General features: G+C 51.3%; 1 protein-coding gene across 17 annotated transcripts in view; it reads left to right on the forward strand.

Moving 5' to 3' along the window:
* Window positions 1–11,625, forward strand: part of TPST2 (tyrosylprotein sulfotransferase 2) — a 63,314-nt gene that overhangs the window by 38,976 nt on the left and 12,713 nt on the right. For 5 of the 17 annotated variants that reach the window (XR_002515342.2, XR_001892182.2, XR_652739.3 and 2 more), the window contains exons 1-3: window positions 5,386–5,431; window positions 8,313–8,405; window positions 10,424–11,353. Coding sequence is in view for 12 of the 17 variants with exons in the window: in XM_031656387.1 (XP_031512247.1) it covers window positions 7,908–7,948; window positions 8,313–8,405; window positions 10,424–11,353 (1,064 nt within the window). In the remaining 5 variants the exon portion in view is untranslated. Of the gene's footprint in view, window positions 1–5,359; window positions 5,432–5,654; window positions 5,798–7,819; window positions 7,949–8,312; window positions 8,406–10,423; window positions 11,354–11,625 lie in introns of those variants that run through there. The other 12 variants (XM_021921424.2, XM_031656389.1, XM_017945188.3 and 9 more) reach the window with 8 other exon arrangements.

The following is an 11,625-nucleotide window of genomic DNA, read 5'->3' on the forward strand; positions in this document are numbered from 1 at the left end:
GCCTGTTTTTGTTGTTGTTGTTGTTGTTTGAGATGGAGTCTTGCTCTGTCACCCAGGCTGGAGTGCAGTGGTGCGATCTTGGCTCACTGCAACCTCTGCCTCCCAGGTTCAAGTGATTCTCCTGCCTCCGCCTCCCGAGTAGCTGGGAGCTCCCAGGTGCGTTCCACCACACCCGGCTAATTATTATTATTATTATTGTATTTTTAGTAGAGAGGAGATTTCACCGTGTTAGCCAGGATGGTCTTGATCTCCTGACTTCGTGATCCGCCCGCCTCGGCCTCCCAAAGTGCTGGGATTACAGGTGTGAGTCACCACACCTGGTGAAATGAAACCCTGCTGTTTCCAACAACCAGCTGATTCTGGCTTAATCTGAATTTTTTTTTTTTTTTTTTGAGATGGAGTTTTGCTCTGTTGCCCAGGCTGGAGTACAGTGGCGCGATCTCGGCTCACTGCAACCTCTGCCTCCTGGGTTCAAGCGATTCCCCTGCCTCAGCCTCCTGAGTAGCTGGGATTACAGCCACGCGCCACCGTGCCCAGCTAATTTTTTGTATTTTAGTACAGATGAGATTTCACTGTGTTGGTCAGGATGGTCTCGATCTCCTGATCTCGTGATCCGCCCACCTCGGCCTCACAAAGTGCCAGGATTACAGACATGAGCCACTGTGCCTGGCTGCTGCCCCTGTTTTATGAGCCGCATGACACCATGCTAGGGATGACACCTTGAAGACAGAACCGCATTCAGAAACTGGCCTTTCCTCTTACTAGTTGTGTGGCTTCTGCTAATCACTCCATCTCTTGGAGCTTCAATTTCTTCACTTCTCAGATGGGGATAAAAATCCCCACTGTACAAGGATTTGCTGAAAACAAGAGCCAGCAGGCAGGTAGCACTTGCTCTGGGCCAGGTGCTGTTCCAACATGCCCTGATTGATTTGTACTTCCCAGCACTCCTACAAGACTAGTTTCTCATTTGCACGGGGCACATTTCCAAGTGCCCTTCTAGGAGGCGTTACAGGTTGCCTATCCCTTTATCTGAAATGCTTGGGACCAGAAAGGTTTTGGGGCAGGGTCTCCCTCTGACACCCAGGCGGGAGTGCAGTGGCATGATCATGGCTCGCTTTAACCTTGACCTCCTGGGTTCAAGTAATCCTCCTGCCTCAGCATCCCAATTAGCTGGGACTACAGGCAAGCACCACCACACCTGGCTAATTAAAAAAAAGTTTTTTTAGTAGTGATGGGGTCTCAGTTTGTTGCCCAGACTGGTCTCAAACTCCTGGGCTCAAGCGATCCTCCTGCCTCAGCCCTCAAAGTGCTGGGATTACAGGCATGAGCTACCACACCTAGCTTGAATTTTTTCCGAGTTTGGAATATTTGCATTATTTTGATCAGTTCAGCATCCCTACTCCAAAATACTCTACTGAGCATTTTCTTTCCTTTCTTTCCTTCCTTCCTTTCTCTCTTTCTTTCTTTCTCTCTTTCTCTCTCTTTCTCCCTCTTTCTCCTTCCTTCCTTTTCTTTCTTCTTTTCTTTCCTTTTCCTTTTCCTTTTCTTTCATTTTCCTTTCTTTTCTTTTCCTTTCCCCTTTCCTCTTTCCTTTCCTTTCCCCTTTCCCCTTTCCTTTCCTTTCCTTTCCCCTTTCCTTTCCCTTCCCCTCTTCGCTTCCCCTCCCCTCCCCCTGCCCCCCTTCCCTTTCCTTTCGAGATGGGGTCTCGTTGTATTAATAGCCCAGGCTGGTCTTGAACTCCTGAGCTTAAGTGATTCTCCCACCTCGGCTTCCAAAAGTGCTGGGATTACAGGTGTGAACCACCATGCCCACACCTGATGAGCGTTTTCTGTGAGCATCATGTCGGCACTCCACAAGTTTTGGATTTTGGAGCATTTCAGATTTTGAAATTCTGCATTAGGGCTACTTGACCTGTATTATCATCCCCATTTTACAGATGAGAAAACCAAGTTTCAGAGAGGCTAAGTGACTTGCCAAGGTCCTTCAGCCAGTAGCCGGTGCAGCAGGATTTTGAACCCAAGCAGTCTGGGCCCATAACATGTATGGTGTACAATTCAAAAAATACTAGTCGTTTTATTATTTTATCATGTGGAAAGACAATAAGATGACACCATCAAGTTATGTTTTTAGGAGAAAAATATCACCTACCACCCGAATACCACCCCTGGTAGCAATGTTTTTTGTTTGTTTGTCTGTTTTAAGGCAGTCTCACTCTGTCATCCAAGCTGGAGTGCAATGGCTTGATCCCAGCTCACTGCAGCCTCAACCTCCTGGGCTCAAGCAATCCCCCCACCTTGACCTCCAGAGTAGCTGGGACTACAGGCGTGCACCACCCCATGCCTGGTTACCTGGTGGCAGTTGAGTCTTATTTCCTTCTTGGCTTTTTTCTTAAGTGTGGTTTGTATTTGTTAGCGATTTTGCTTTGTGGTAGAATCATGTTCACCCTGCACCCACATGGGCCTTTCTTAGCTTAAAATGGAGAACATGGCACCACCTGTCTGATGGGGCTCATGTGAGGATGAAACCAGGTAGGGCATGGAAAGCCCTTGCTTTGGTGTTAAATACACAGGGGTGCTGTGTATTTAATATATTCCTCCTGCAAAAAAAGGAGGGGCTGGGTGCAGCGGCCCACACGTGAAGTCCCAGCACTGTGAGAGGCACAGGCAAGAGGATCGCTTGAGCTCAGGAGTTTGAGACCAGCCTGGGCAACATAGCGGGACCCCATCTCTACACAAAAATACAAATATTAGCCAGGCACGGTGGCATGCACCTGTAGTCCTGGATATTTGGGAGGCTGAGATGGGAGGATCGCCTGAGCCCAAGGAAGTCAAGGCTGCAGTGAGCCAAGATCATGCCACTGCACTCCAGCCTGGGCTGGACAGAGTGAGACACCCTCTCAACAACAACCACCACAGCAACAACAAAAAAAAAGGAGAGCTCTTTGACTCCCACCCCTCCCTCTCATTTGCCCTCTAATTAGCACTGCCCAGCAGAACACTCTGCCGTGATGAGAATGTTCTGTGCAGAGGTCAGCACATTTCTATAAATGTCCAGATAGTAAATGTTTCCAATTTTGTGGTGTTTTTGTGGTTTCTGTTGCTGTTGCTCCTCCTCCTCTCTCTCCTCTTCCTCCTCCCTTCACCCTCTTCCCTTGATAAAACTTACAAACCATTCTTAGTTCAAGGGTGCTTTGAAAACAGGCCCTGGGTTGGATTGGGCCATCATTTGCCCGCCCCCTCCTAAATGTGCACTGTCCGGTACAGTAGCCACTGGTCACGTGTGGCTTCTGGGCACTTGTAGTGTGGCTAGTGCAGATGAGAAGCTGGATTCTTAATTGTATTTAATGTTACCTAAGGTGAGTTTAAATAGTTATGTGTGGCTGGGAGCTGCATGTTGGATACACAGCTCCGAGTGACTGACAGCCCTATCCCATTGCTCTGAAAGGGCCTGTGTTCCCTGGAGGGGGATGGCTGTGCTCATGGGCCATGGGAGCTGCCTGGCTGGCAGGCCACTTGGGCTCGCTGGCATTTCAAGAGCTGTCTGAGGGCAGCTGGGCGAGCCATCCTGCCTCTGAAAGAGCTTCCAGCGCCTGCTTCCTAATTGGTTTTATTTATGCCAAGAGAGCAGGCCTCACCTCATTGGCCGCCCATGTTCCAGGAGTGCCGGGGCTTGAGTGTCTGTAGTTTGGGGGTGGCCTGCTGGGGGGTTTGGGTTGCTGTGGTTACACCTTGGTTCCCTTTTCCATCTGGGTTTAGATGTCCTCATTGGCCTGATATTTCAGGAATAGGAAAATGGTATGGAGAAAAGGAGTGAGTGAATAGGAAGGAATGGAGGACCAAGAAATGCAGTCAACAGCCTGCAGCCTGTTTATTGCCATCATGGCATAAATAATAAAAGCTGAGTTTGTTTGCTTGTTTGTTTTCTTTTTTTTTTTTTTGAGACACGGTCTTGCTCTGTTGCCCAGACTGTAGTACAGTGGCACAATCACAGCTCGCTGCAACCTTGACCTCCTGGGCTTAAGCAATCCTCCCATCTCAGCCTCCCAAGTAGCTGGGGCTATAGGCGTGTACCATCACCTGGATAATTTTTTATTTTTTGTAGAGACTGGGTCTCCCCCTGTTGCCGAGGCTGGGTCTCGAACTCCTGGGCTCAAGCGATCCTTCTGCCTCTGCCTCCCAAAGTGCTGGGATCACAGGCATGAGCCACCACGCAAAGCCTGGCTGAGATTTAAAAAGCTGAGATTTCAAAGTGTTGTTACCCTGGTTAAAACCTCCTGTTTACAGAATAGGAGAAGTCCCAGAGGAGGGATGTATATAGTCAAGGAGTTGGCCAACTCCAGAGCTGCATTCCAAATCACCCCTACCTCCTGAAACAGGACTGACAGGCGGGAGGTTTAGCTTCAGACTCAGTATGTGAGTCTGTAAAGTGATTTCTCCTTGTGGGCCTCAGTTGTCCCATCTGTAAAATGGGGAAAGGTATGAATTGGACTAAAAATATTCTCTACCCTAAGTGGTAAGATATATATATACACACACACACACACACACACACATATATATATATATATACCCTGCCCTAAAGCTACAATGATTCCACTTTGGCCTGATTCTGGCTACATGCCAGGACTCATCATGGACACAGCCTCGTTCCTGTAACATGGGAGATGAAGTGTTAGGAAGGTCTGGATGGTGAAACTCTTTTCACCCATTCCTTGGGTAAGTTGCTCTTCCTCTTGGTGTCGTGCTTTCTCATCTGTAAAATTGGGATCATCACACTTTCCTTTTATTGGGGTTTGAATGACACAGGTATTTGCGTGGTAGGCATTTGGTCAGTGTTAGGTGGTGATAGTAGGATGTTGTGTTCAATTCCAGGAGGCAGCATATTCATTGTAGGCTGGGCACATGGCACCATTTGGAATTGTGCAGTCCACAACCTGATCAGCCATACCCAGCCATCTCAGGTGGCAATAGTGGTGTGTCGTGGTGGTGGTGGTTGCTTATTGTTAATATTTACTTTTCCTGGAGTCCAAGGTCCCTAGGCCAAGAGGAGGGGAGAGGCCTGGTTGGCATAAGCCAGGGGCTCCCTAAGGCAGCAATGCCTTAGCTCAGACTTCACCTCACATCTCTCTGCCTGAGAAGTGAGCCAGTTCATTCCCTGTAGGAGCAGGTAAGTTGAGACTCCAGCTGTTGTCTCTTGAGCTGAAGCGGCCTCCCCTGCATTCCAGAGTCCTTCTCCCAAATGTCACTGTCTGGTGTTCTTGAGATCCTGAACCCTCACTCTGCCTCTTTGAAGGGGCCAGGGACTGGGTCCCTCTCCACGGTGCCCATCCCTGATGCAATATCTCCTTTGCCTCTCCAGGGCTCTGCCAGCAGACAGCCTTGGCACACAGGCACAAGAGCTGGAGCCCAGAGATGAGAATGCCCACAGGAGGTAAGTACACCCAGAAGGAACTTCCGCTGGAGTCCTGGCCCCTCCTGAGATCACCCTCCAAAAGTCCCCTCCGTGCCCCCAGCCTCCATGACTGGGCACCTGGGCAAGCTCCCCCGGCTGGTTTTCACGTTTCTGTTCAGCCAGCAGGTTGGAAATCTGGTACTAGAAAAAGCTGCATCCCAGCAAGCACCATAGAGAGACGAGCATCTTCTTTGTCTCTTAGGAAGACGATTCTCCAGGTGATAGGAGAGAGAAGGCTGAGTCTCGAAGTGGGCGTGGGACTTGCCCAGTGTCACAGAGCAGATGCAAGGCATAGCCAGAACCCAAACCCTCTTGCGTCCCGTTCTGCTGACGTTAGTGTTTTGGGTATGCTTTCTCAGCACCCCACAGGAGTTCCCTGGCCTTCCGAATAGCTTCCTTGAGAAAAGGGTATTATTATTCCTTTTTTGGAGAAGAAAGTAGAAGCTCAGAGAAGTGATATCTTTTGTCCAGATCACCAGCTGGCAAGTGGCAGAAGCGAGATTTGAACCTGGGAGTGTAGTACTCCAAGTTAGAAGCCCTCACCCATTATCCTCAAGAGGATGCCAGGACGCCTCCCTTGCCAGGGTCCAGCAGGGTGATGAGGGGGTCGGGCAGGCCTAGTTCCCTGGGCTGGGCCCTCTAGCTCCTCCCAGAGTGGGATCCCTAGCTCTGGGTAACCAGGAAGCTATACTTTCTGCTTTGTGGGTTCCAGGCTGCTTTCTGTGTCCCAAGTCACCCTGCTTTTTCTTTTTAAGCCATCCTGCAGGTGGTTGCTGTCTTCTGCTCACTTCTGACTTGCCTGCTTTGAGCTCTTTTCTTCAGCCTTGGCCTGGTCTGATCAAGGACTGCCACTCTGGCTGTGCAACCTTGGACAAGCTGCTTCATCTCTTTGAGCTTAGATATTGCAGGGAAAATGCTTTAGCAGAGTTTATGCTCCATAAATGCAAACACCTTTGCTGAACATAAAATGCTGAAGCTGGCCGGGTGCTTTGGCTCACACCTGTAATCCCAGCACTTTGGGAGGCCGAGGCGGGCAGATCACCTGAGGTCAGGAGTTCGAGACCAACCTGGCTAACATGGTGAAACCCCAACTCTACTAAAAATACAAAAAAAATTAGCCAAGGTGGGGACGCTGTCACTGAAATCCTAATAACTGACAGAATTCTAGTCACCGGTCTCGGGAGAATTTCACTGAGCTTCTGATGAAGAGAAGGGGTCATTGCAGGAATTTCTGAATGGCTTCATGTCCTGTTCAGCCTACCTCCCCCCAGGAAGTAGCCCTGAAATAGCTTTCCCCATCGCAGACCCTGAATCGAGGGTACAAATGAAGCCCCAACCTCTTCAGCAGAACTGCATCAGCACGTTTTTCTGAAGAGAGGGAAATTAACCAAGGCACAGAGAGGCCGGTGACCCCAGCCTGAGATCCATCTCTGCTTTGTCAGCTGCTTCTCACATTTTCACAGCAGCCTCTGAGGTCAGTGGATCCACCCTGATTTTGCAGCTGAAGAGACTGTGGCTAAGATGGGGGAAGTGACTCTCCCAAGCCACACGGCCAGGAAGTCCTAGTCTCTTAGCAGTTTCCACCCCAGGCCTGAGACTGTGTTCCCTCCCTTTTGATGGTTATTTTCTACCTGCTATAGCCTGAGAGGGCCCAGGCAGCCCAAGCCCTTGCAGGTGGATAGGCCCAGCCGCAGACTGGGTCCTTGGGTGGTTTTGGGTGGAACCTCACATCCAAAGAGGCGTGCTGTCTTCCCACGGGCTTCCACCAGACCCTCCGTTCACTAAGTCACTCTCAGTTCCCCAATCATGCTGCGTCCTTTCCTGCCTGTGGCTCTGCACTGGCTATTCCCTTTGCTGGGAATGTCCTTCTTTCCCTTCTCCACCTGCCTGTTTCCTACCCACCGCTCAAAATTCTGCATGAAGGCTACCTCCTGCAGGAGGCCTTCCCTCACCTGGGCAGGTAGAACCCATCAGTCTCTCTCAGGCACACGTCCATAGTAAGAGTAGACTTGGGAGGCTGAGGCTCCCAGCACATAGCGGGTGCCCATTACATGTTGGAATAAGTAAATAACCAATGATTATGGTAGAAATCACTAATATTCTTGGGCCAGATGGGGTAGCTCATGCCTGTAATCCCATCATTTTGGGAGGCTGAGGTGGGAGGATCACTTGAGGCCAGTAGTTTGAGACCAGCCTGGGTCACAGAGTGAGACTCTCTACAGAAAAAAAAAGAAAAAAAAGAAATTGCTATTATTCTTTCCATTGCTCCCTATGTGCTGGGTACCTCCTTAAATATTTTCCATATTGAGGGTTGCTTACTACTCATAACAGCCCTTTGAGGTTGACACTCTTAGGCCCATTTTCTAGATGAGGCTCAGAGGAGTCCCTTGCCCAGGCTCATTCAGCCAGGAAGTGGCAGAGCTGGGATTTGAACCCGGCTTACCTGACTCCTTGAATGACCAGAGACTTCAGCCCTCACTTTGCTTCTGGAAAGAGGTAAGAGGGGCAGTCAGGGAAACTAAGCCTCGGAAACACAGCAAGGGTGAGGCAGAGAATGGCTGGGACAATCTGAGATTGGCTGAGTGTCCCTCCAGGGCCAGGGTCTGCACCGTCTGTATTGGGCTTAGGTTGCAAAATCAGGGGATTTGGGGGGTGATCTGGGAAGGAAGGCAGATCTGTCACTGAGGGATGTGACAGAGCGTGTGGCCTTGCTTTTTAAAATGAGCCCTTACCTGAAAAATTGCCACTGAAGTCTGATCTTCTTTATCAGCAACTCCTGGGAGGGGCGAGGAGCCCAGGCCTAGGAGCACCATTCTGTCCTAAGTTGTCCTCTCCCTTCCTTACCCAATCATCCTTAAAGGTCCAGCACCCCTAAGCCTACCCAGGACACGGGCAGGAGCCTCCTGCATGGCCTCCTGATCTCCATCCTCACCCCTCAGGGGCTGTCTATAGAGTGAGTCCAGCTCCTTCCCTTGTTCCTGAGGACCTGCCTGGCCTCGCCCCATCTTTCCCTCTCCCCCTCTAGCCCCAGCAGCCTCTTCTCAGTTTTTTTTTTCCCTTTTTTTTTTTTTTTTCATTTTTTTGAGACAGGGTCTAGCTCTGTTGCCTAGGTTGGAGTGCAGTGGCCCAGTCATAGCTCACTGCAGCCTTGACTTCCCAGGCTCAAGTGATCCTCCCATCTCAGCCTCTCAAGTAGCCAGGACTGCAGGCAGGCACTACCATGCCCACAGAGACAAGGTCTCACTAAGTTGCCCAGGCTGGTCTCAAGCTCCTGGCCTGAAGTGATCTTCCCACTTTGGCCTTCCAAAATGCTGAGATTACAGGTGTGAGCCGCCACTCTCAGCCTCAAGTTCTTGAAGACCTCACACTCTTTCTCATCTAAGGGCCTTTGCACTCTCTCTTCTCTCTGCTTGTAACACCCTCCCCGCATGCAAAGACATGGCCGGCTCCTTCTCATCCTGGTCTTGGCTTGGATACCACCTCCTTCAGGAAGCCTCCCCTGACTACCTTCCTCCTTCCCCTCCTTGGTTCCTCTCACAGTGTCCTGTTCATTTCTTTGAAACAGTTATCACAGTTTGTCCATACCTTGTGTATTATCTGCTTCTCCTGCTGGGACCTAAGCTCCTTGAGGTCAGAGTCCTGGCTGTCTTGTCCATTGTCCTGTTTCCAGCACCAAACACAGTGCCTGGCACTTTAGTGAATGAAGAATAAATGATGGAATGATGATCCTGGAAGAAGTGTAGACCAGGATATGCTCAGCCTTCTCCTGAAAAAATGTTTTCCTTGGAGGCAGAGTGGTGATTTAAAGCACAGCTGGCTGGTCTGGGTTTGAACCGTGGACCCTGGTTTGGCTGCTTCCCAGCTGGGCAACCGAGCAACTTTTCTGTACCTTAGTTTCTTCTCTCTACAATGATGATTTCATAGCACTTAATCTGTGCCAGGCTCGGCTCATTCAGGCTCTGCTCATTTTGAGACAGGGTCTTGCTCTGTGGCCTAGGTTGGAGTACGGTGGCCCAATCATAGCTTACTGCAGCCTTGACTTCCCAGGCTCAAGTGATCCTCCCATCTCAGCCTCTCACGTAGCCTCTCAAGGCGCCTTCCAGAAATATTTATTGAGCAACTACTAGGTGTCGGGCACTGTGCTAAGAGTTGAGGGGTACAGCAGTGAACAAAACCAGCAAAACTCCCTGCCCTCATAGAGCAGACCTGCTGGAATCTGACATTATATATTTTGATATTAAATTTTATAATAATGATCACTGTCTCCATTGATCCAATGAAACAGCTGAGGGATTAAGGAATCTGCCAAGGTCCCACAGCTAGGAAGTGGAGAGAAGGATTTGAACTTAGGCTGCCAGGCTGTAGCATCCCTTGGGCTGATAACAGTACCTCCCTTCCTAAGGTTGTTGGAAGATCCCATGAGTTAAGATAGGTAAAGTGGCTGGACACTGTGGCTCACCCCTGTAATCCCAGCACTTTGGAAGGCCGAGGTGGAAGGATTGCTTGAAGCGAGACCCTGTTTCTAAAAATTAGCCAGGTGTGGTGGTGTGTGCCTGTAGTCCTAGGTACTTGGGAGGCTGAGGCAGAGGACTGCTTGAGCCCAGGAGTCCGAGGCCGCAGTGAGCTGTGATCTCACCACTCAGTGCACTCCAGCATTTAAAAAAAAAAAAAAAAGACCGGATGGCTCATGCCAGTAATCCCATCACTTTGGGTAGGAGGTAGGAGGAGGTAGGAGGATCACCCAAGCCCACGAATTCAAGAGCAGCCTGGGCAACATGGTGAGACCCCGTCTCTTTAAAAAACAAAAAAAATTTTTAAAGTGCCCAGTAGGGTGCCAGGCACACAGCTAGTGTTTATGAAAGTTGCCCTCTGCATTCATGTCAGCAGTTTGCAGTTACAGGGCTTTGCAGTTACTGGAGAGCTCACAGCTCATAGACCTTCCTGACTATGCATGTCCCCCTCTTTCCCCAGATGTGAGCCTGGCGGGCTGCCAGCTAACCTGTCGCTGAAGCCCCAGAAGCGGGTCCTCAGGCCGGGCCTGCCCCGCCTCCGGCCCAGCATGCGCCTGTCGGTGCGGAGGGTGCTGCTGGCAGCTGGCTGTGCCCTGGTCCTGGTGCTGGCGGTTCAGCTGGGGCAGCAGGTGCTAGAGTGCCGGGCGGTGCTGGCGGGCCTGCGGAGCCCCCGGGGGGCCATGCGGCCGGAGCAGGAGGAGCTGGTGATGGTGGGCACCAACCACGTGGAATACCGCTACGGCAAGGCCATGCCGCTCATCTTCGTGGGCGGCGTGCCGCGCAGTGGCACCACGTTGATGCGCGCCATGCTGGACGCCCACCCCGAGGTGCGCTGCGGCGAGGAGACCCGCATCATCCCGCGCGTGCTGGCCATGCGCCAGGCCTGGTCCAAGTCTGGCCGTGAGAAGCTGCGGCTGGACGAGGCGGGGGTGACGGATGAGGTGCTGGACGCCGCCATGCAGGCCTTCATCCTGGAGGTGATTGCCAAGCACGGAGAGCCGGCCCGCGTGCTCTGCAACAAGGACCCATTTACGCTCAAGTCCTCGGTCTACTTGTCGCGCCTGTTCCCCAACTCCAAATTCCTGCTGATGGTGCGGGATGGCCGAGCCTCCGTGCACTCCATGATCACGCGCAAAGTCACCATCGCGGGCTTCGACCTCAGCAGCTACCGCGACTGCCTCACCAAGTGGAACAAGGCCATCGAGGTGATGTACGCCCAGTGCATGGAGGTGGGCAAGGACAAGTGCCTGCCTGTGTACTACGAGCAGCTGGTGCTGCACCCCAGGCGCTCACTCAAGCTCATCCTCGACTTCCTTGGCATCGCCTGGAGCGACGCTGTCCTCCACCATGAAGACCTCATTGGCAAGCCGGGTGGTGTCTCCCTGTCCAAGTGAGTGGAGCCCCTGATGCTTCCACTCAGACTCCGGCCCTGGAGTCAGAGGCACCAGGCGAGAAAATCAGCACTGCCTCTCCTGAGCTGTGTGGCCTTGGGCAAGTCACTATATCTCTCTGAGCCTCTGTTTCATTATCCCAAAAAATGACAATGACCCCTCTCCTTTCTGAGAGAATCTGCAGACTTCGTGGGCTGTTTGTTTTTTGAGACAGTGTCTCAGTCTGTTGCCCGGCTGGAGTGCAGTGGTGCAGTCAGCTCACTACAGCCTC

The sequence above is a fragment of the Papio anubis genome, chromosome 16 (assembly GCF_008728515.1).
Source record: "Papio anubis isolate 15944 chromosome 16, Panubis1.0, whole genome shotgun sequence".
Taxonomy (NCBI): domain Eukaryota; kingdom Metazoa; phylum Chordata; class Mammalia; order Primates; family Cercopithecidae; genus Papio; species Papio anubis.